The sequence below is a fragment of the Catharus ustulatus genome, chromosome 2 (genome assembly GCF_009819885.2).
Source record: "Catharus ustulatus isolate bCatUst1 chromosome 2, bCatUst1.pri.v2, whole genome shotgun sequence".
Classification (NCBI taxonomy): Eukaryota; Metazoa; Chordata; class Aves; order Passeriformes; family Turdidae; genus Catharus; species Catharus ustulatus.
Genome location: NC_046222.1, coordinates 54,579,818 through 54,601,034, shown reverse-complemented (window position 1 = coordinate 54,601,034; position 21,217 = coordinate 54,579,818). Strand labels below are relative to the sequence as shown.

Sequence of the window (21,217 nt, the reverse complement as noted above, 5' to 3'; positions counted from 1 at the left end):
TCTTTTAACACAGAAGGTACAGTTATAATCAATCCAATCAGACTTGAAAAAAAAAATACTGGACTGAGAGCAAAATATTTGAAACAAAGTAGGGTAAGGCTTGCATCTCTCATTTCTAACAGGTTCTGAGACCTAACAGACTCCCTCCATTTGGGCTGAAGAACACATGCCAGTAAAACCACTGCTACTAAAACAAATCACAAACAGTTCAGTCAAAGAAGGTGATACTAATGTTTTCTTTTTAGTCTATTGTTACCATAGGCTTTTAAATGCAGGCACCAATACAGCAGGGCTCGAAGAAAGTACTCAATCCTCCACTACTACCCTTTCACAAAACTCCTCGCTCAAACAAAAGCAGCTCACATGGACAAGCAGCTGTGTTCTCTTTTTGTTCATTTCATGGTATAAGGATATCTGTTCTTCCTAACAAGTAACAGATTCAGGAAGATTTTTGGTGAACTACCTTGTACTTTACAACTTTAACTCCAGCAGGAACCCGTTTTTTTTAAAATTATTTTCAAATTTAAGAAAAATAAAAACATTAAAAAAATATACAAATGAAAATTAGTAATAACCTTTAAGTAAATATAAAGAATACCTGAAATATGCCAATATATTTTAAAATGCCAAATTATTATAATCGTAGAAAGTGGTATGTAATTTCCTGTTAGGATCTTAAGCTACTCACTAAAAATACTTTGTAGTAAAACCATTAGAGTCCTAAAAAAAAAAAGATTAAATCAATCACATAACATTTGAAGAAAACAAATTTACCTGTACTTGTTGGTGAATTTATTTCTTGTCTGATATTTCTACCTGCCTGGCTCCCAGACCTCGCAGTTTCTCGCTGTGGTTCCAGGATGTCGCGGTACTTGGAGACCATCAGGACAGAGATGAAGTAAACTACTGCCAAAGCTAGGAATTGAGCTTGTTTGCTGTCATCCTGTGCCAGGGAATAAGAAACACACCTAGAATATTGAATATTTTCATACAAGATCATCACAAGGCTTAATAGATAATACGCCTCTGAAATGCTGCTTCTGCCAGCATAGCAGCAAACGGGTAACTCAGACGGCTGAGTGGATTTTCAGTGGTGTAGTACACATACAGAACACATATTCAGCACTGAATTTTGGAGGCAATTCAGCAATTACATAAATTTCAGGGTCTGTGGGGTCAATGGACTTTTCAAAACAGAGGCCTGGCTCTACTCTGAGAGTGCTTTAAAGGCTTCCTGGCAGCAAGGGAAACTATTCTGCTGGCACCAAGGATGAGATTGTGACAGGAGGAGGTAAAGGGTACAATTGTTGAGAGGGAAATCTGAGCTCACTAATGTTTCTCTAGCTGATGCTGAATGCACAAGCAGGCATAACACTTCTGCTAACATGTCAAAGCAGGGAAAATGCACCCCTGTTTTTCTTCTAGAAATAAATTCCAGCTTGTACATTCTGATTTCTCCTCCCATAGGAGAGGTCAGCAGCAATTCTAGGTTTCCAGGACTGATTTAAGTGAAAGCCAGGACCACTATAACTTAGCTGTCTTCTTTTCTTCTCATCCCATTTTATTTGCTGTTCAAGGGAAACTGCCATCTACGGCTTAGATATTATCCTGATTGAAAGTAAATTGCTCTAGTTCAACTGAAATGTCTTTAATTATTATTATGTAAAACTTAACATGATAAAATTAGAACTTTAGTTTCCATCTACTCCGACAGTGGTTTCATCTTTTCTCAATTCCACATGTGCTTTCTATTACAAATCCAGTGTTTGTTTTCCATGTTTTCTTGGTGTTATTTGACCTGGCTGCATATTTTTGCAAGTCTTAAAATAACTAGAAATTCTCTTATTAATTTCTTTCATAGAAGTTCCAGAAGCATGCTTTCTTGTATTCTTTTCTCCATTAGTTAAGACAGAATATTGCCACTTTGAACTCAGGTTGGACAATTTAATTGTAACAGATGTACTTGCAGGAATATAGTAAAAATTCCTATTGCACTACATTTAAAACTGAGTACATTGTGGTACAGTTTTGTGCTAAAAATCATTGCAGAAAAAAATGGAAAACATTTTTATATATGTTTATATACATAAATATGTTTAGCAGAAGTGAGAATTGTTTACAAAGTGATTTCCTGCATTTCTGTAACATATATACTAATTCTTTCTACCCTGGTTGGATAAATAGTTAACACCTTTTAATCAAGCTAAGTCATAACTGATTTATCTTGGCTGTGATTATTTGGCTAGTATAAGATTAAAGCTGGGTGTTAAACACAGTTTAACTACTAATTCAATAGCTCAATACAATTTTTAAGTGTAGAAGGTGGTTGGTAGTTATAAAGTCACAAGCAGATAGTTTGCAGGTAATATATGAAGCGCTAGACATGAAGGATATTTTTAATTCGGATACAATCAAGATCTCTTTCAAAACATAAGTGATGATTTTGCAGAAGAAAGAATTACATCACATATTACTCACCACATCACGAAAAACAACTGCTCGTAGACGATTAATATCAACATCCTGAAGAAGCCTATCAGGGTCTTTTATGGGAGAAAGATTTCCAGGGACGTTTTCAAGGGGAGTCTAAAAATAAAATGTAGTGAGATTTTTTTGTGCCTTCCAAATATCAAAGCATTTCTGTTAGAACTTTAATTTGACATATTTTTTTAGCTATTACATCAATCTTAGATGACATTCCACATAACACTCAGATAAGGGCTCTAGAAAAAAAAGGATACTTTGAATTATTGTCTTAATACTGTTTAGACATAAATTGTTACATCTTTCCAGTAGCTTTAAACAACTGTATCACTAGACAGAGTAAAGATAATAATTTTCACACAAAAGTTTGTTTCAGATTATAGTTGCTTCATAGCAGAACAACAAATTATTTCTAATATGCATGTTATGTTTGAAAATGCTGAACAGAAATACAAAAATAAATGTTAGTTTTACTGAGACTTATTACAGGTTACTTGTAAAATAACTGCTACTATTTAAAAAACATAGAATAGCATGCTTCATTTAAAAAATAAAATGTATTAAATGTGACAACTGAACACCTAAAAGTCTATTTATAGTGATTTTCCTCGCATTGAATGTGAAAATATTGAAAAATGTAATGTCTTTGTGAGATTTGATAAAGGAGCTAACTTTGTAAAGGCTACTTGAAAAATCTTTAGAGAAGAAAAAACACTGATTTAGTAATGAAAATATATGAGAAAAAAAAAGGGATCCTTTAAATCACGTAATGTCTTGTATTTTAGTAATAGAATCTACCAAATTATTTCCAATTTTAATTTCTGTATCCCCAAAGTCTTAAAGTTGTGAACAAGTTAAAAAAAATGACACTGGAAAAAACTAAGCGGTAACTGAATATCCAATAAAATTCACTTCTAAGAGGAAGTTTTCACCACATATTTGAGAAGGCAGTTACAATTATTTTCTGATCCTAAAAGGAGGTGTTTCAGACTTGCCATCATTGCTGTTGGTTACTTAAGGCTCAGTTACCTTGGTTGCTGCTGCTGCTGTTACACCCTGAAGAGCATCTTGAGTTTTACCACCAATTAATGACGTCTTGTTTACTCTCTCTCTCTGCCTTTGCCGGCATTCTAAGCAATTCCTCACGGCTACACAACAAACTAAAAGAAGAAATGAAAACACAAAAAATTAGAATACTTTTTCAATATTATATTTAGAATTATCCATTAGCACTCATTACTAGTAGGCAGTAATTGAAAATTTGATTAAAAATTTGAGAATTGGGAATAACTCACAATTTTTGTACCAGGAGCAATAAAATTATCAGTAGCATAATAAGTGGCAGGAATAATAGTAAACAGTGAAGATAAATGCCATATTGCATATGCCATATGTAATATATATTGAGGTCTACAGTGTCTGCACATGTATCCCACTCTTTTTATTTTACATAGCCTATAGAGTCCTACAAATCCATGGAGAATTGGATAAGAAACAGCAACATGGAGGTAGCAAAACAGTTCTAAGAAAAAAAGAAATCATCTGCTTACTGACTTAAATTTAATATTTTTACTCTCCCTGAATACCTACAACTTGAAATACATAAGGAAGAACATTTTCAAACATTTCTTTCTCGTGACTAAATTGAATCAGCCTTAAAAACATATCAAATCAATAATAAATGGGATTTTTACTTTATCACATCAAACCCTACTTACAAGGTCCTTTCCTACACATGTCACTATTTGATCCATCACAACTCATTGATCTGTAAGTAACTACTTAATACATCCTGTCTGCTGACTTACCAAGCCTTAGGCACTGTCGCATCAGACCTCCAGAAGACATGTTTTTTTCAGCTTCAATCTCACTAAAATTTAGAGAACTGGCGAATACTAGTACATCAACCATTGCCATCAGACGGCTGAGAAACGTTACTGCTGTCTCTGCCGACATTCCTTGAGTCACTTCAATATTTTCCAATTCAGTCTTTAAAAGGAGATAATTGAATTAAACAGTTTGAACACAACTGAAATATAAAGACAGCACATATACACAGAAATCTAAATTGCCATGCTTAATGGCAGATAGGTTGAAAAATTATTTAAAAATCTCCTACTGACACCATTAACATAAGTTATGAGTGAAATTCAAAGTAAGGCAGCATGAAAAGTGAGAAAATTATTTACATTTACATGCTGTATTAGATGAGAAAAAGTCTAATATAAATGAGAAAGTTATTAGCAATTACATAAAGACAAAGTAAGGGCATCTAATAAAACAATGCATGGTGTAAAAGGGTGCAACATATTCTTACGTTCTTCCATAGGCTATGCAAACAGGCAACAGATTAAAGGAATTAGTGTATAGCTTTTACTTTTTTATGTTCCTTTAGATAAACAAGCAAATGTGAAGACTGGGGTGGAAAAAACATAGTTTTGCACTCTGTCTCAATGAACCGATTTTCCCTGGAATGTTTACAGCATATAGAACCCTGACAGACTCCAATTCTCTAATTATGTTTGCTACCTCATGACAACAACAGAGGGAAAGCAAAACAGGACAAGTGACACGGTCCAGAGAGATTCTGTTTCTTTCCTAAAATATTGTTGGACTCTTTTATTGCGAATTAGTAGAAAACTTCTGAATGAGTTCAGTGTTTCTGAAAGCTAAAATGTTTTTCTCCAAAAAGACACTTAGATGTCCAGAGCCATGTTTTCAAATGTCTTCAGGTATTTAACAGTGCAGACAAGTGAGGAAACAGTCAGTTTAATCCAATAAATAAATACCTGTTTAAATACTCTTACCTCTGGAGCTAGGCAAATTGAAAATAGGAATGTGTGACATTGGTCTGCATCCAGAATTATATGTCTAAATACTATTTCAAAATTTGTTTAAAGGCAGTTCTTACTGATTGCCAACAAGCTTTACAGTTGCAAGACTTTCTGGGCACACAGCTTAGTCCCTTTGAAAAGTACTTTCATTGTGCTTCTCTACTTTTATTAATTTGCTTAGAAGTTTTTATAAATAAAAAGTATATATATTGTGTCCTTAAGTAATTTCCTTCTAAAGGGAATCAAAGATACAGAAAACAAAAAATTAATTTCTTTCCATACTCCTAAAACATTATTAGCCTCACTTACGGCTTACTTTTAAGCATATTTTTACATCGAATATTATGAAAGTGCAAACTGTGCCAAACAGTATTAAGGAAACAACTGTTTTGAAAGATGAAAGATACAAAGTGGCATGTGTCACCATGATGATAGATAGCCCTTAATTTAATTTCTCTTAAGGATGTAGCATGTCGGTCACATGAGTCATTTGGGAAGGGCTATCATCTGTCTGAACTACCCAATAATATCAGAAAAATAGTAAAATGACAACTCTCAGAAGAAAGATTTTCAGCCTATCTCCTATCTTGCTTGGTCAGGGCTCCCCTGTTTAATTTGTGTTGTGTTCTCACATTTTGGAAAAAAAGGTTGCTGGATTTTTTATAGCAGTCTGGAAGATGATTTTTTGAAAGCACTCATCCAAAGAAAACACATTTGCAAAAATCTATAGCCATAACAGTCTGCTAGAATAACTCATATGTGCTTATGGAAACTTGAACTTTGAACTCATGCTTGAAATAACATCAGCCTCACTTACAGACAGTTGACTGCCTGATGTTGATTTTTATCAAGTTTCAACTGTATTGTGCCAGTCATAGTCTTAAACCTCTCTGAATTTCTATTGCTTTTTTATTTTTACAAGTTGTGTAGTAAATTCACTGAATATAAGTCTTAAGCAAATTTTTGCAAGATTTTAGAAAACTTCAAATTAAAAAGAATCTTTTTTCTTGTTTACAAATCTCCCTAAAATTCTGTTGCATGGAGGAAAAAAAAAAGGCTGACAGTTTTTTTACACCAAACTTACCATCACTTCTACCTGTTAAATACAGCACACTGGTATTGTAATAGTGTCTACAATATATTCCATTATTGATCAAGTTGCCTTCTAGTATCACCAATATTTTAGATAGTGGTGTCTCAAACTCATTGAAAAGTGCACTGATCATCACTCCATAACTACTCAGTATAATTTAAGAGCAGTAAAAAGTCTCCCATACAATGATCATGTTCAGGACATAAAGAGTTTCTCTACTGACAGTTGCATTTATAACTTAAATTAACTCACAGACTGACTACATTCAGTCAGGAGCTAACAGTAAGCACCATAAGTGACAGTGCATTAGATTATTAAGAGAAATATGGTAGGAAAAGTTAATTACTACACCTAATATACTCCTATTCACATCCTACTGTATTATATAGGAAAATAATAGTAAGAACAATAATAGTAAAAAAAGAAAAGCCAAAATATCAAACTATCAAAAAGAAGGTATTTTTGAAAATGCAAAAAACTGAAACTTACAGCAGCAATACTAACCTTAGAACCCTGGACATGCAACAGACAAAACAGACAACAGATCACAACAATAAAAGAAAAAGAAAATTATTTAAGTTAACTAAAAATACAAGGTAAATTGAAACAAATTAGCATCTTGGAATTACACGCTTGTTTAATTTATATTTAAAATAGCAAAACATTTAAGCTCAGCATGAACATTTGAAAGTAAAGACTTGTCAAAGATAGCTATGCATAAGGAAAACTTTAAATCTTATTATTATAGAGTTCATGTAAACACTGATTCTTCCAAAGCAATGTACATCTTTTATGTAGTACATAAAATAACTTTATGGAGCAATGCAAAACAAAATAATGCTTTAACTAATTATATAGGTATGAGCATTTTAAAACAAGCCATTCAGATGAAATGTAATAAAGTAGTTAATTCTTTCATGAGGAGGCAAATATGTTTAAAATGCTTTGAAAAAATATGAATAACAACAAGCAACCTGGTTCTTCACTGCATAATTCTCTTCCCTTGGATACACTACAAGATAGGTCATTATATATTACATTTGGGTATGATTTCTTCAACCTAAGCAGTATCAAACTAGATATGACAATGTTTTTGACAACAGGAAAAAAAAAAATCAGGATTTACTAAGACACTCAGACTGAGCTGGCCTTCAAATTTCATTGATCACAATTAAATATGTGTGTTAAATTTTTATGGTTTAGTTTTAGGTAGAACCATTTTCTCTATTATCAGAGTGGGTTAGGAACTAATTCTTAAGTTTTCACTTCGGAGTGAATCAGTTATCATTGCTATAACTTAAACAGTGGAAAAACTTAATCCAATAAAAAGAAAAACAAGCTGAAATGAACTGTTTACTTCCCTCTTGGGACAGAAAATACCACACTCAACTAGTTTTTAAATGTGTCTTCATCTTCTCATAGTTGGATGCAGCTGGATAATTAACCTGTGGCTATTATCTCTCAATTACTACCTGACAATTTTCATATCAGTTTTACCACTTTTGATTCTCAGAATTGCTGTAGACCACAGAACACCCATGGAACAATGCAAGTCCTGAACATGCTAATGTTAACACTACACAAAGGACACACATCTCAGCTTTTAATACACAGACCTAATGAAGCCATCATTAAATATTCCATGGAGTTTTGTGGACAGTTCATATAACACCAGCAGCCCTCAGATCACAATTTGAGAGCTGATACATTGAATTACTACGAAGCTGAATTAAAGACTTCTTATTCTAAGTGGAAAAACAAACTGATGGCAAGGGGTCTGGAGATTTGTTTTGAATTGTCACATATATTTAAATTAATCAAATTTTTTTGCCTTGCTCAATTGTCCTCAAGACCTTGTCACAGCTGCTTTCCTTGTAGCAAGCAGTGATTACTTCCAATTGCTAGTTTATACACAAAATGTTTTAACTGTAAACCTGCTTCTGTTAACAGAAGGCATCTTCTGCAAACTTTTTCCCTTACAGGTCCCGTTTTTCGCACTTCCACAGCATCTTATTAATGCCTTCCTTATGGTTGCAGTTATTTTTAGAAAGCCTCAAAGACATCTCCAACAGTAAGCAAAAAATAAAAGGAAAACAGTATTTTGTATTTTATGACCTCCTCATAATTGTACCCGAGTTATCTAATATTCCCAATTTAATATACTAGACATCAGAATTAGAAGACAGTCCAGATTATATTGCAAAACAAAAAAATCTGCTCATATTTTTTAATATTTACTTCAATTTCAAATTGTTTCATATATACAATTGGCAACACAGCATCTGAAGCAAATCCATGTATAGACCCTGGGATAGAAGTAGTATAGAAGTGAAATTGAGTGAAATATTAAAAATTGTGGGAATAGTTTATTGAGAACTACAGTTAACTTTGCCTTGTATGCCACACATATACAACCTTCTCTGCACTCATGAGTCAGCCACAGATTTGTGAGGGGTTTGTTCATACCAAAAATGCTTTTTGTTCTTTTTTTTTTAAAATTTATATTTAAAATTTTCTATTCAGATCATCCTATTCTGGATTAAAAAAACAAACAAAAAAACCAAACAACAAGTTGAAAAAAATCAACCAATCAAATAAAGACCCAAACCAGACCAAAAAAAACCCAAAAAAACCTCACAAGATAAAAGTCAGATTTCTATTATAAGAGTTCCATAGTGAGAGAATTCCATAGTTAAGCCTGCCTGTTCTACAGCAGGCAAGGAATCCTGCAGTAATCTTCCACTCAGCCCAGAAGAATTGCCATTTCACTCCAAATCTGAACTATGCAAAGGAAAAAAGACTTTTTGAAATGGCAAGTTTTTCAAACATTCATCTTTTTAAGGAAACTGTGACAGTAATACTTTTTTTTTAGCAACAGAGGGAACACAATACAGAATCTGTTGCACAAAAGAGAAAAATACCAAACCAAAACTGCAATTGCTCCAGCATTTTGAAAGTCTTTTTGCTAAATTTATCCTCAGCTCTTTTCTTCAAATAGACTTAATTAATTCAAGCATCTAATATTCAGCATCTGTTCTAGTAATGAGAAATAGGTGAAGTGCTTTATAAAAATCAGAGGCAATGGGATACCTTTAAGAGCAACTAACTCTATAGCAGATTGTTGAAAAGAGAGTTTTGCAGCAGAATTCAGGACTCTTAAGAAGGAGTAGCCCAGAATGAGCTCAGATTTGCCTGAACTCTGATTAACTGAAATCAAGCACTTGTGCATAGGCAGGACTGTGAAACAGTTGAAAAAGCAACTGTGTGCTTCTTTCTCCATTAGAAAACAAGGTATCTCATAAAAAGGAACAGGATTGAGCTCCAGGTTAACAATCATTCCAGCCAGATCCTACAGGGATCTGATAGATGTCTAAATCAGAGATATCTGAATAGTTTGCTTCTGTTGAGTAGATCTCCATTGGCTAGAAATCTAGGCCACATGTAAATACTTCAAGTGAATACTGATATTTACCCTCATCTCTTCATGGAATGACCTTTCATTGGCTGTTTTGTAGTCCTTTTGTTTTTATGTTTCATTATTCCAAACCAAAATTAAAGTAATTTTTCATAATTAGATGTAAATACAGGACCTATGCCACAAATAAAATATACTAAGAGGAAATAAGTAAGAACTGCTACTTTAAAATTTTAATATGGGCCCCAAAAGACCTTCGGTGGGAATATTGAAGCTTCATCATTCATGAAAGTGAAGGAGGAAGAAATTAAGTAAAAATGAGCTCACACTTGTTGAAAAATTGAATATATGTATTCTACAGGATCTATAAAATGTGAGATTTTTGACACCCCAGAAAAGCTCTGCAGAACAGAGATATGGAGGATCAGAGACTAAACAAGAGGAAGATGGTGTGGATTCAAACAGGCACACCAGGAGATGTGACTCAGTCCTACAAAGTCGTAAAGGATGTGGAGCGGAATAAAGACATGATTAACCACTCTTTTCATAGTATAAACAGTAAAGCACATAGTGACTTTATGCATTTAAGCAGGCTTAAGAAAAACATAGACAAGAAGTGCCTCGCAGGTTATATAATTGCTTTGTCAGGCTCAATGCCATAGGATATTATGGAAGCTAAAAGCATAAGTAGCTTCAAAAAAAACTAGATAAAGTCTAGAAGGATAAATTTCTCAGTGGTTATTAAATATGACAGTCCAAACACCCTCTCTAGTTGTTAAAATCCTAAATGCTGAAGCAGAGTGTTATTAGAGCAATCAATATGCTTGCTCAGACTTCTGCATTTTGATGTAAGCTGCAAACAGCCACTGTTGGTGGCAGAACGCTGAAGCAGACAGGCCCTTGGGCTGACCCTGTGAGGCAACTCATGTTGCCTGTGAACAGCCTGCTCTTGGAAGAGTAGTGCAATACAGCTTGAGCCGACTTCTAATACCATGCCCAGTTTCAATTACAGAACTACACAGACTAACAGAATGGTTGGGGTTGGCAGGGATTCAGGAGGTGTGAAACAAAACTTGAACTCTGAACCTTGTAGATAGAAAGTTATTCATAATGCAATTAATTACAACACAGTAGGTTCCACTTGGAAATCAAGAAACACTTTTCCATGGTGAGGCTGACCGAGGACTGACACAAACTGCTCAGGGAGGTGATGGAGCCTCCATCCTCAGAGAAAGTAAAAAGCTGTCTCAACACAGTCCTGGACAGCTGGCTGTAGATGGCTCTGCTTGAGCATGGGGGTTGGACCAGGTGACTTCCTGACATCCCCTTTTCATCCTCAGCCATTCTGTGATTCTGTGAGTCATGGAATCAGCAAGGGAGAAAGTTTACAGGTCCTTTCTCCCTTTAAGAGTTACTCTGGCAGAAAGCAGACAGTAGCAGGCCTGCTGTAAGTGTTTTTATGCAGTGGAGATGTCATATCAAACTTCCAGTTTCAAACCTCTTCTCTCTTCCCATTAGCAGCTTCTGGAAGGAGGGGGGTGAGACAGCCTTTTGTAACTGATTGCTTTCAGTGGCCTACTTTGCCCTTTCAAGACTGAGAAGAAATATATTCTGAACCAGCAATACATTGACTTCTCCACAGCAGTTCAAGGATGCACAAGCATTAGAAGCCTGAGAATCAGTATGAAGCTTCTTTTCATTCATCATATGATGGATATTCACAAGTGGTCTGATGACCAGCAGGGCATCTGCTCCCTTCGAAACTGTGATTCAGAACAAGACTCAGCACCTGCTCTAAGAAGGGAGGATGGGCTGCACTCTTCATATCTGTCACAGTGATGAATAAATCCACTTCCTTTTAATCTTTATGGATGGCAATGAGAAACAGGAATGGAGTAGAATGGGCAGGAAGAATCCCTTCTCTATTTTTTTTATTTCCACACAGTAGGGTTCATTCAATTTGAAACCAGAAACCAAACTTTAATTGAATTACTTTATTTCACAATTTATTTTTAGTGATCTAGACAGATGGTAAAATTAAGTATTCAAGTAATACACACAGTCCCCATATTGTGGAGAAATGTGTGCATAATAGTCAAATTTAAAAATGTGGTCTTTTGTATCAGTGCATGAAAATCACTGCTACTGAGCAGGGCAGTATTAACACACAAAATTTAAGAAATGGATGTGTAATTATTAAAGCTGTGTCAGATAACTATCTATACAGACACACAAACACACACACATATATTATCCAATATAAATAGAGGGAAATGGTGAACCTCAAAATTATTATTCCATAGAATGGCTCTGTAGTATCATAAACCAGGACAAGAATTAAAACCCACAAAGAGCACTCAATGGAACTGCAACCTATTTAATGTTGTGCCTGTTTTATATTTTTATATAAGAGATGTCAAAATACCATCATTTTCAAATGATGCCTAAAATGTCTGCTTTAAAAAAAATCCCTCAATGTCCTTTACTCTAAAGAATGATAATGCACCCTGTGTTTCAAGATGGCTTAGTGTGTCTTGCTCATACTTGTCAATATTTACAATGAAGCACTTGCAAAATCAGAATCTTAATGGTATTCTTTTGACTGCAGACAATAATTGCAGTCTTTCACTTTTGCTTATAGTAAATATTTTTTCATATAACACAGTGAAAATAGTAAAGAGGCAGCATTTTATCATTAATTGCAAGCCTAAAAATCACATTAATGTTTAGCAAATTGCCAGCCCATACATTCATACTATTAAAATAAAATCTGCATAAAATGGTTTTTTAACTATAAGTAAGAGTAAAGAAAAATTAATCTCAATTACTGAATGGCTAGAAAAAAGACTGAGCTTTTACTGCAAACCCCATTTGTAGTCTCCAGCACCTATTTACCTATATTATTTCAGAGGAGTCTCTGTCCATTCTGGGTCTCGTTGTCTCCCCTTTCAAGACCAATATTAGCTACAGATAATTTTTACAGGATGCTCAAGATGACATTTAGTATGAAAGAAATAGTCACAGGTACTAAATGCACAGACAACCCATCCCATTCGAATAACAAAATTACTTCTGCCAATAATGCAATATTTATAAAATATTCCTCCCTTTCTAGTGATGATACTCTGCCCGCCTGAGCTTAAATCTGCTAAGAACTTACAACTTTGAGGGGATAAAAATATCAGTTATTTTCAATACAGAACTGAAAAAAAAATGGGGGAAAGGACCTACTAAAAGAATAAGTAAACAGAGTGGAGAGGGGATGATTTCTGGTCTCATTTGGCATGCAAAACACGTTTATGAATATCAATGAGTAGACATCATAAAGCATGCTGTTTTGTTACAGGAATCATTATCCTAATGGTCATCCCTTTCAATGAAATATTAAATAACTATGAAATATTATTTTTACTAAGTATTACTTCTCTGATAAAATTAGCATTTCAAATGCAAAATGTTATAAACACTCTGTATATCAAAGCGTAACAATTTAATTATAAATTTAAATTTTTGAAGGAATTAGCAGAAAGGGGAAGGAGTCCCTAAAGAAGAAGAGTCAGCTGAAAATACTAGTTTGCATTATTAACAACAATTTCTAGTATGACCACTAGGTGGAAATATTGTACTTACAGTTGGAGATGTGGCTGCTGACAGCAATGGTAAAATTCCTCCACAAGCAATAATAATATTGTCTACCATCTGGGAAATGAGGTGTATTGTGTTATGTACAAAAATAATATTTTCATTGCTATTGACAAAGTCCATCACAGACTTTGTGGAGTGACTGCAAAGACAGAAGAAGAGGTGGATTAAAACCAAACAATTAAAATAAATTTTAGAGAAATAAATTCTTTGCAACCATATTGTGAATGTTTCTTTGATAGAAAGGAAAAATGTGGTCTACAAAAATTTGCATATAAATAGTCTAAAAATATCAGCAACGCTAGTCTAATGAACAAATTGATTGCTATCTCTTTTTGATAGGATTATATTCAAATACTCAGCCGAGAACAGCATCTTATAACCTTTTATTCCCATCAACCAGTACTTCACTTCACAAGGAGTTCTGCTGAAATCAGTGGAGTTCTCTCTGCAGCATGAAAGCAACTATTTAATATTGAGTTCACCAGGCTGCACCAATGCCATTTGAAGCAACCTTGATAACACCTAATGATAACACCGGCTACTGTTTTGAAGGAGAAACTTGATAATATGGCCATAAATTCATTTAATGTTAACTTTGTAAACAGACAATAAATCTAGCATTAATAATAGCTCCACAAGCCACAGATACTTGTAAGATTAGATTAAATCTCAGCAACTCCTAACTGGTGAGCAATTGTCCCATGAAACAGTCACTCCCCAAAAATATAAAACCCCTGTGTGAAAATATTGAGGAATACTCTAAGTATGGTCTTTCCCCAAAGCAATGTTTGTTGTCAGCCAGCAAACAAAAACTAAAGGCTTCAACTGAAAATATACAATCTGAACTTTAACCTTCAAGTATTATCTCAACACAATATATAACCCTCTCCCATATACTTGGTTGAAAGCAGAACATCGAAATTGTCTATTTCCAAGTGAGTATCACAGAACAGTTCACCAAACTGGAAATTAAATGTAATATAAATTGCTCCTTTGATAAAACTATGCTCAAATTTTGTATTATTCTGCAGTGAAATTAGAGTAAATTGTCTCTCTTATATTATAGTTACAGAATACCTCTATTATCATGTAAAAAATATACAAAAACACAAGGAAATCACATTGCTGTCATAAAATATTATACAATCGCCAAGACTGTACCCAACCAGGAGCAGACATGCAAAAGAAAATTTGTCAATAAACAAATTTTCCTCTGAAAATTTTATAGGACAGAGGTTTTATTTATACATCTTGCAGGTAGAGAAGTTCTTTTAATTGATCAGTTAGGAAGATTAGTAGAAGTCATCCTGTCTGGAACAGGGACAGTAGATTCTAATGCAAAATATAAGCTGGAAGAGCAGTTCAGGTTTTTAGGTATTCAAGATGTATACAATTCCTCAAGAAAACAGGAATTACTACCTGTGAAATAAAACTGTTCCAGGGTGGGAAGGGGTAAAAAGAGAAGGTCAAAAATACAGAGAGGCCCTGCAGCTAACACCAAATCTTTTCCCCCCGCTCCATCTCTCAGTAACATCCCCTCTCAAACATGCCTAATTTTTCCTTATTGATGGAAACACAAATCAGGAGTCAAAGAAGAAACAACAACCCACCTTCTCCAAACATGTACATCTGTTTCTAGTGCAAAAAGCAAGTCTGTCAGGAGCCGCTGGTGCATGGGGGACCATTTAAACTCTGGAATACGAAACATAGTTGTGCGTGGACCTGGACTAAACTGTCGTCGCTGCTCTTCTGTCATTGGCATTCCTCGAAATCCCAAGTCAACACGTAAATCCCGGTCTTGCTGGGTGACAGATCGACCCTGTATTGCCTACATCAACAAGAGGTTCATAAATGATGTTAACTTTATGCAGTGTTGTTTTGAATGCCATACAGAATCTGAGAAAGGACAGGATAAAACAATGCGGCAGCAAATCACAGGAGATACGGATGTTTCTTCAGTAAATGAGCTGCCGCAAGTCAAATCAATTGGTGTTGAGGGGTTGTGGCTGGCCCCCTTTTCAGCTACTCAACAAGCTTTTACTCTCAGGTTCTTCATTTAAAGTCTTACAGAAAAGACCAAGTGTTGTCCATTCATGGTCATTGACAGCATTTTGTTTATATGTAACAATTACATTTTGGGCTAATGACACAATTTTCTTTGAAGATTTGACTGTAAATATGGACAAACTACATAGTGGTGGCTTCAAGGAATGTGTATTTTTGGAAAGTTCCTCATTTTTTAAAACCAATTTGTTTATCTGGTATTTCTAGCAGGGTCATTAGAGAATTACATCTAGTCTCCCAAATCCCATTTTGCCAATTTAAAAACAAAAGAGAACTTTGCAAAACAATTATGTTAGCAGTGTAAAAATGGACATAGCACTAGAGTTGAGTTGAAAAGCTTCTTATTTATTTAGTCTCACTTTGATCTCCTTTAGCAAGTATTACGAGAGCAGAAAGGGTATCCTTTATATAATTTAACCTCTTAGGACTAAAATTATTGCAATTGCTTACATTTCACATGTTTTTTTTAAGAATTATCTTTATTAGGTTTTTTTTTCTTAGACTTAACTAAAATTTTAATTTTTCACATGAATCTTATGCATAGTGCTTTCAATAGTATTTTCCATTTTTTTCTCATTAGAAATATAGAAAAGAGTAAATTTTATATTCTTCAATATTTGATCTATTATTAATAAAGGCAATAACTTAGAATGTTCTTAGAAGTAAGCAGTAGTTCCCATCTCTGTCACACAACTTGCTTGCTTTCTTTCAATCCATTTTAATAAAAGATAGTTACTTCTTACTGATAAGGCAGGCTGATGATTGTAGACCTGCTTTTAGAGAATTTGAGGTTAGCAATTCCAGTAAAATACAATCACCTTCAGGTACAGCTGCAGATAAGTCTCATGCTGACAGCAACAAGAGTATTGTAACAGTGACATAACAGAGGAGCTTGTATCTATATACCAATAATACTGCATCTGCAAGAACAGGTTTTGATGTGCATTGCCACTGCATAAAAACACATGAAACATAAGTATCTCCACTTAGGTGGCTGGTCTCTAAGTAATTTTCAGTGTTTTCAGTGGTCTCAAGGAGACCCAAATCTAACAAGGCAGTTACCAAACCAACAGCAATCAAAATTCCAACTGGCAGTTCCACTGTAAACCATGCTAAAACAAAACTTCGCATTATTCAAGAAAACAATAATTCTACATGTATATTTTATTTAATAACTACTTCAATTTTTCTTTATTACACTAAATTTTAAGAAAAATATTTAACCATGGACAGCTTAGACTTCATAGTGCCCAAAAAAGAGATTAGAAGATAAATTTCAGCTGGTTGCTCAGTTGACAATTCTTTTTGAGAACATTATTTAAAGGAGAGATCAATGTCCACATATTTAAATCAATTCATTGTAGTTTGTTGGTGATTTTAGTGGCAAATAACTTATTTAAGTAGTATATGCAATATATATTTTCTATACAGCCATGAACTATTTCATTTTATGGTATTTTCAAAGAAAATGGGCCTGGAAGATATAAATTTTTCATATAAATTAAGAAACATATCAAATATAGAAATACAGAAATATTCAAATATCTCTCGATCTCACACTATTAATCTCCCTCTCAGCAATGAGCAGTGATTACATCAGACACATGCATGGCTACCTGAAATTTACCTGGGTTGTGGTAGTTGTTTGGATCTTCCGTATCTCCTTCCCTGCCTCTTTACCATCATCAGATCTTTCTGTATCTGATATTATACTTCCTGCATCAACATTAGGTACAGTTTTGCTACCAGAAGACTCTGTCTCAAGAGTTGTAGCAGTCATTTCAGCATATTCTAGTCCTTTAGATGATGAAGACAACTCCCTCTCAGAAATGCTATTCATTCCATCTGAAGTGGTGTGAATCTTGAACTCTTTGTCCTCTATTATACTTGAAGCACAAGTTATATCTACACTACCTGTCATATGTGCAAGCAATCCCAAATCATCATTTACACCAAGATGCATCTGTGTCTCTTGCACATTTGGAATGGCAATGTGATTACTTGAAAGTTCAGGAAGGAGTTTCTCCTCCTGACTAGGTATTTTATCAAAGAGAAATGAGGTATTGTTAGTAGAAGGTTCATCTTTCTCATCAGCCAGAGTTATTAATGGACCATTATCTTTTTCCTCATTCTTCTTAATAATACCCACACTTCCATGAACATTGTTTTGGAGCTTCTCAACAGCTGCACTGTATACATTATCTAGAAGAGATTCCACTTCTACCAGTGCACCATTTTCTCCAGTTCCCAGTGTCTCTGGAGACAAATCCATATCATCAAGTTTTACTTCAGTAGCTTCTACTTTTTCAGCTTTTATATCAACTAAAAGGTCGTGAACTTCCACATGCACTCCTCCTCCTCCAGGTCTCTCAGCAGTTCCCAGCACATCATCTGACACCTTTGTAGCCATGAGCAAGTCCCTCGTATCAGTATTGACGGGATAATCTGTTTCACTTTCTGGGCTTTGACTTTGTGAAAGATCTTCTATTTCTCGAATTTCCATTCCACCTTTTGCTCCCGTTGTCTGAGAGGAAAGACCTGAGATGGTGCTTACATTCCCCTTCTTCCCCTTTTTTATGTTTTCTTCCTCTTGCCTTTGATACTCTTCATACATTTTTGCTAGATACTCCTTATGAGCTTCATATGTGACCTTAGAAAGAAAAGAACAGATTACATGGATGAATATACACTAGATGAACTGGGCAAAATCCAGCAAGATTTCTAGGAACATATCAAGTACAGCTTACAAAGTGCTTGACAAGAAAATAGCCACCTTGACATGAATACTGAGAGCCACCAGATGGCACTAAATCACCTTACATCTTATATTGCTATATTACTAATGCCTTTGGGTGTTACCAGTATTTTAAAAAACACATTTACAAGCTGCTTCTTACCTTGGAATGGGCTATAGAAAGAGTATCCACCCATACTCTCCAGCCTCCCCATTCATATTTTATTGCATGGTACAAGAGAATACGGAAAATGTTGTAAACCATCTCTGTGATCTTCTGCTCTTCAGAGTTCTTAGGATTAATGTAACCCAGAGAAAACATCCAGTCCTGCCACACTGAACACTGAAGTAAACATCTAAAGTGAAATAATTAGTTCAAAATATATCCAAAAAAGCTTTTTTATTTTAACATTACAATGGTTGAGATGGGAGGAACATAATCTCTTAACATCAATCCAATCTTAAGAATAAACTTAAAAATATTTCATCATGAAAAAAAAAAAAACAACTAAAGTATACTATAGAGAAGAATCCAGTATTAGTTACTGAATTAAGAAACGTTACCACAAATGTATTAAATGTATTTTAAATATATTTATTGCAGACTATAAAACTCTACACACAGTATAACAAATTGCTGTTACCCAGAAATCAATGATGAGAAAAAACTATTTGTATTGACATACCTTCTGTTTTCACGGCTATTACTAAAGAGTTTTATCATATCAGATAAGAACAAACGTCGAACTTCCATCAGCTCTGCACTTGGCGTGGAGTTTTTTAACAGCGTTGCCACCACCTTAAGAATCACTTTGAAAGAATAAATTAGTTATGTAAAGCACTTTACCAATGTTTAAAAAAAGAAATAGTTGCTGACAGCCATTAATGTAAGAGATAACTGAAACCCATATGAATCTAAGATACATGAATGAATTGTTCTCACTTTCTGAACCATCATTTCCAAAAAACCCCACAACCTCTAAGGTGACACATTTATGAAACAAGCATAAGATATTGTCCTTACTTGGATTCTGAATTTTAACTGTCGAATCTGGCTCTGGATGTGGTTTATGAACAACTTGGGTGCACACTTGTTCTGTCAAAATCTAAAACAGAATATTAACTTCATTTTACCATTTTTAATGAAACACTACAGTATTTCTTTGTTAATTTTAAAATTTGTTAAGAGCATTTATTGTGGCCACACTCAATTAGGTGAAATATTTTAAATCTTGAAGAATGGATTAAAGCAATTCCTCTACTCAGGGATTTCATGGTGGTACTGTAGCTGATTGAGTTCATTGCCTAAATATGCAATAACAGTATTTTAAAGAAATTCTATTCATATTTCTCATATTGTTATACATTCATAGATCAAAATATCTTTCACAAGCTACATACATCAACAGTTATTTTCACACATTTCACCAAAACCAAACTGAATAATTCTTAAAACTGGGTTTGGTTTCCTCCAGCTAGTAAAGAGCAAGCATCAGAGACAGCATTCCATAGGAATAATCCTGGGGCTTCACATAATGAAGAAGACAGAGCATTCTCCTGTCACTTGAATTGTACCTGACAACCTAATTAATCTGTATTGAGGCAACACTGCAAGCCTTTCACACTGGGATACCTGTCACTGGTTGCGTGTATGCAACTTTATTTTAAGAACCAGCTAAAAATTCAATTATATCAACACAGATTTCTCAGTAAATACACTCAGGTAAATGCATTTCGAAATAGAGTAATTTCAGTAGTAATATTTATCTTAAAGAAGAACTTTAGCTCTCTCATTAAAAAATAATCAAACTAATGTTAGTCATAAACACAGTATCTTAGAATAGGTCTTTGCATATTGATATTTAAAATAGGATTAAAATATGGTCTTGCTTTATATGAGAGCATATGGAAAATATCTGTTCCTTAGCATCAGTTTCTTAGCAAACCTTCTGTACTTACAGCACTTAACCCTTTTTCCCCTCCTTTCCTCTAGCTATTTTTTCAAATGTAAATGCCTGTGGATGCTGAACTCCATAGGGACTTCGACTGTGTCCATTAGTTATGCATTTTCTGAGAATACCAATCACAGAAGTTCTTAGAAAACTGAATGCAGCAACTGGACTCTGACAGCTCAAGTGGTCAAACCATAAAAAGGCAATGTGCAATAAAAAAGAACCTGGATCTAAGTCACTGGCAAATAGATAACGTTTAGGTTTTTATAATCATAGGAGAAAAATTTTGTACATTACTCAGACTTAAAACAGAATCTCTTGCAATTTTTGAAAATCTTATGCACTAAAAAGATTTTTAGGGTTTTCTTTTTAGTCATAAATAGATTTAATGACTAAATGCTCAGGGTAGGTTCCAGAAAAGAAAAAAGAAACTAGAGAAGTGCTTAGTTTTTGTGGTTCTAAGTCACCATTTTAGTAATAACTGAAGATTGGACATAACCTTTATGTGTGCAGGCATGAAGGCAAGGGTTTCAACCAACTTAATGTTCTCAATATTTTGCTTTTACAAAATTGCTCATTATCAAAAGAGAAGCTTTTACAAGAACCTGGTAGAACAGCTGAATACTTTCTGGGTCATACTTCACTGCCTCAAGCAGTAAGTAGCAAGTATCTGCTACATAAAAGTGGCTGTTACCATTTGGCATGGTTAAAAAAGAAAAAAACATCACTCTTCAAAACTTTGCAAACTTAAAATGAGTGACATGAAAAAGAAAAAGAAAAGAGAAGCATCTCTGACTTCAGCACTTTCCCTTCCAATGGAAACAAAGTTTCCAAACAGTGAAGTAGGAGCAATTGGAGGTCTGCAGTGTCTGTTGTGGGTTTGTTTGTTTTGGGTTTTTTTTTGTGAAAAGTGATGAACATCCTAAGTAACAGAATCTCTTCCATCAGAAGTGGGAAGAGTCTATGTAAATATGATGACATTGTTAATATAAACAT

General features: G+C 34.3%; 1 protein-coding gene across 14 annotated transcripts in view; it reads right to left on the bottom strand.

The window, feature by feature from the left end:
• The window catches only part of NBEA (neurobeachin), a 471,232-nt gene that overhangs the window by 302,619 nt on the left and 147,396 nt on the right, over positions 1-21,217 (bottom strand). For 6 of the 14 annotated variants that reach the window (XM_033085485.1, XM_033085506.1, XM_033085530.1 and 3 more), the window contains exons 19-29: positions 19,294-19,375; positions 18,956-19,079; positions 18,433-18,625; positions 17,163-18,185; positions 15,082-15,299; positions 13,457-13,610; positions 6,901-6,924; positions 4,293-4,473; positions 3,514-3,644; positions 2,479-2,586; positions 775-943 (exon numbers count right to left, since the gene is read on the bottom strand). In XM_033085485.1, the coding sequence (XP_032941376.1) occupies positions 775-943; positions 2,479-2,586; positions 3,514-3,644; positions 4,293-4,473; positions 6,901-6,924; positions 13,457-13,610; positions 15,082-15,299; positions 17,163-18,185; positions 18,433-18,625; positions 18,956-19,079; positions 19,294-19,375 (2,407 nt within the window). The remainder of the gene's footprint in view (positions 1-774; positions 944-2,478; positions 2,587-3,513; positions 3,645-4,292; positions 4,474-6,900; positions 6,925-13,456; positions 13,611-15,081; positions 15,300-17,162; positions 18,186-18,432; positions 18,626-18,955; positions 19,080-19,293; positions 19,376-21,217) is intronic. The other 8 variants (XM_033085496.1, XM_033085538.1, XM_033085558.1 and 5 more) reach the window with 2 other exon arrangements.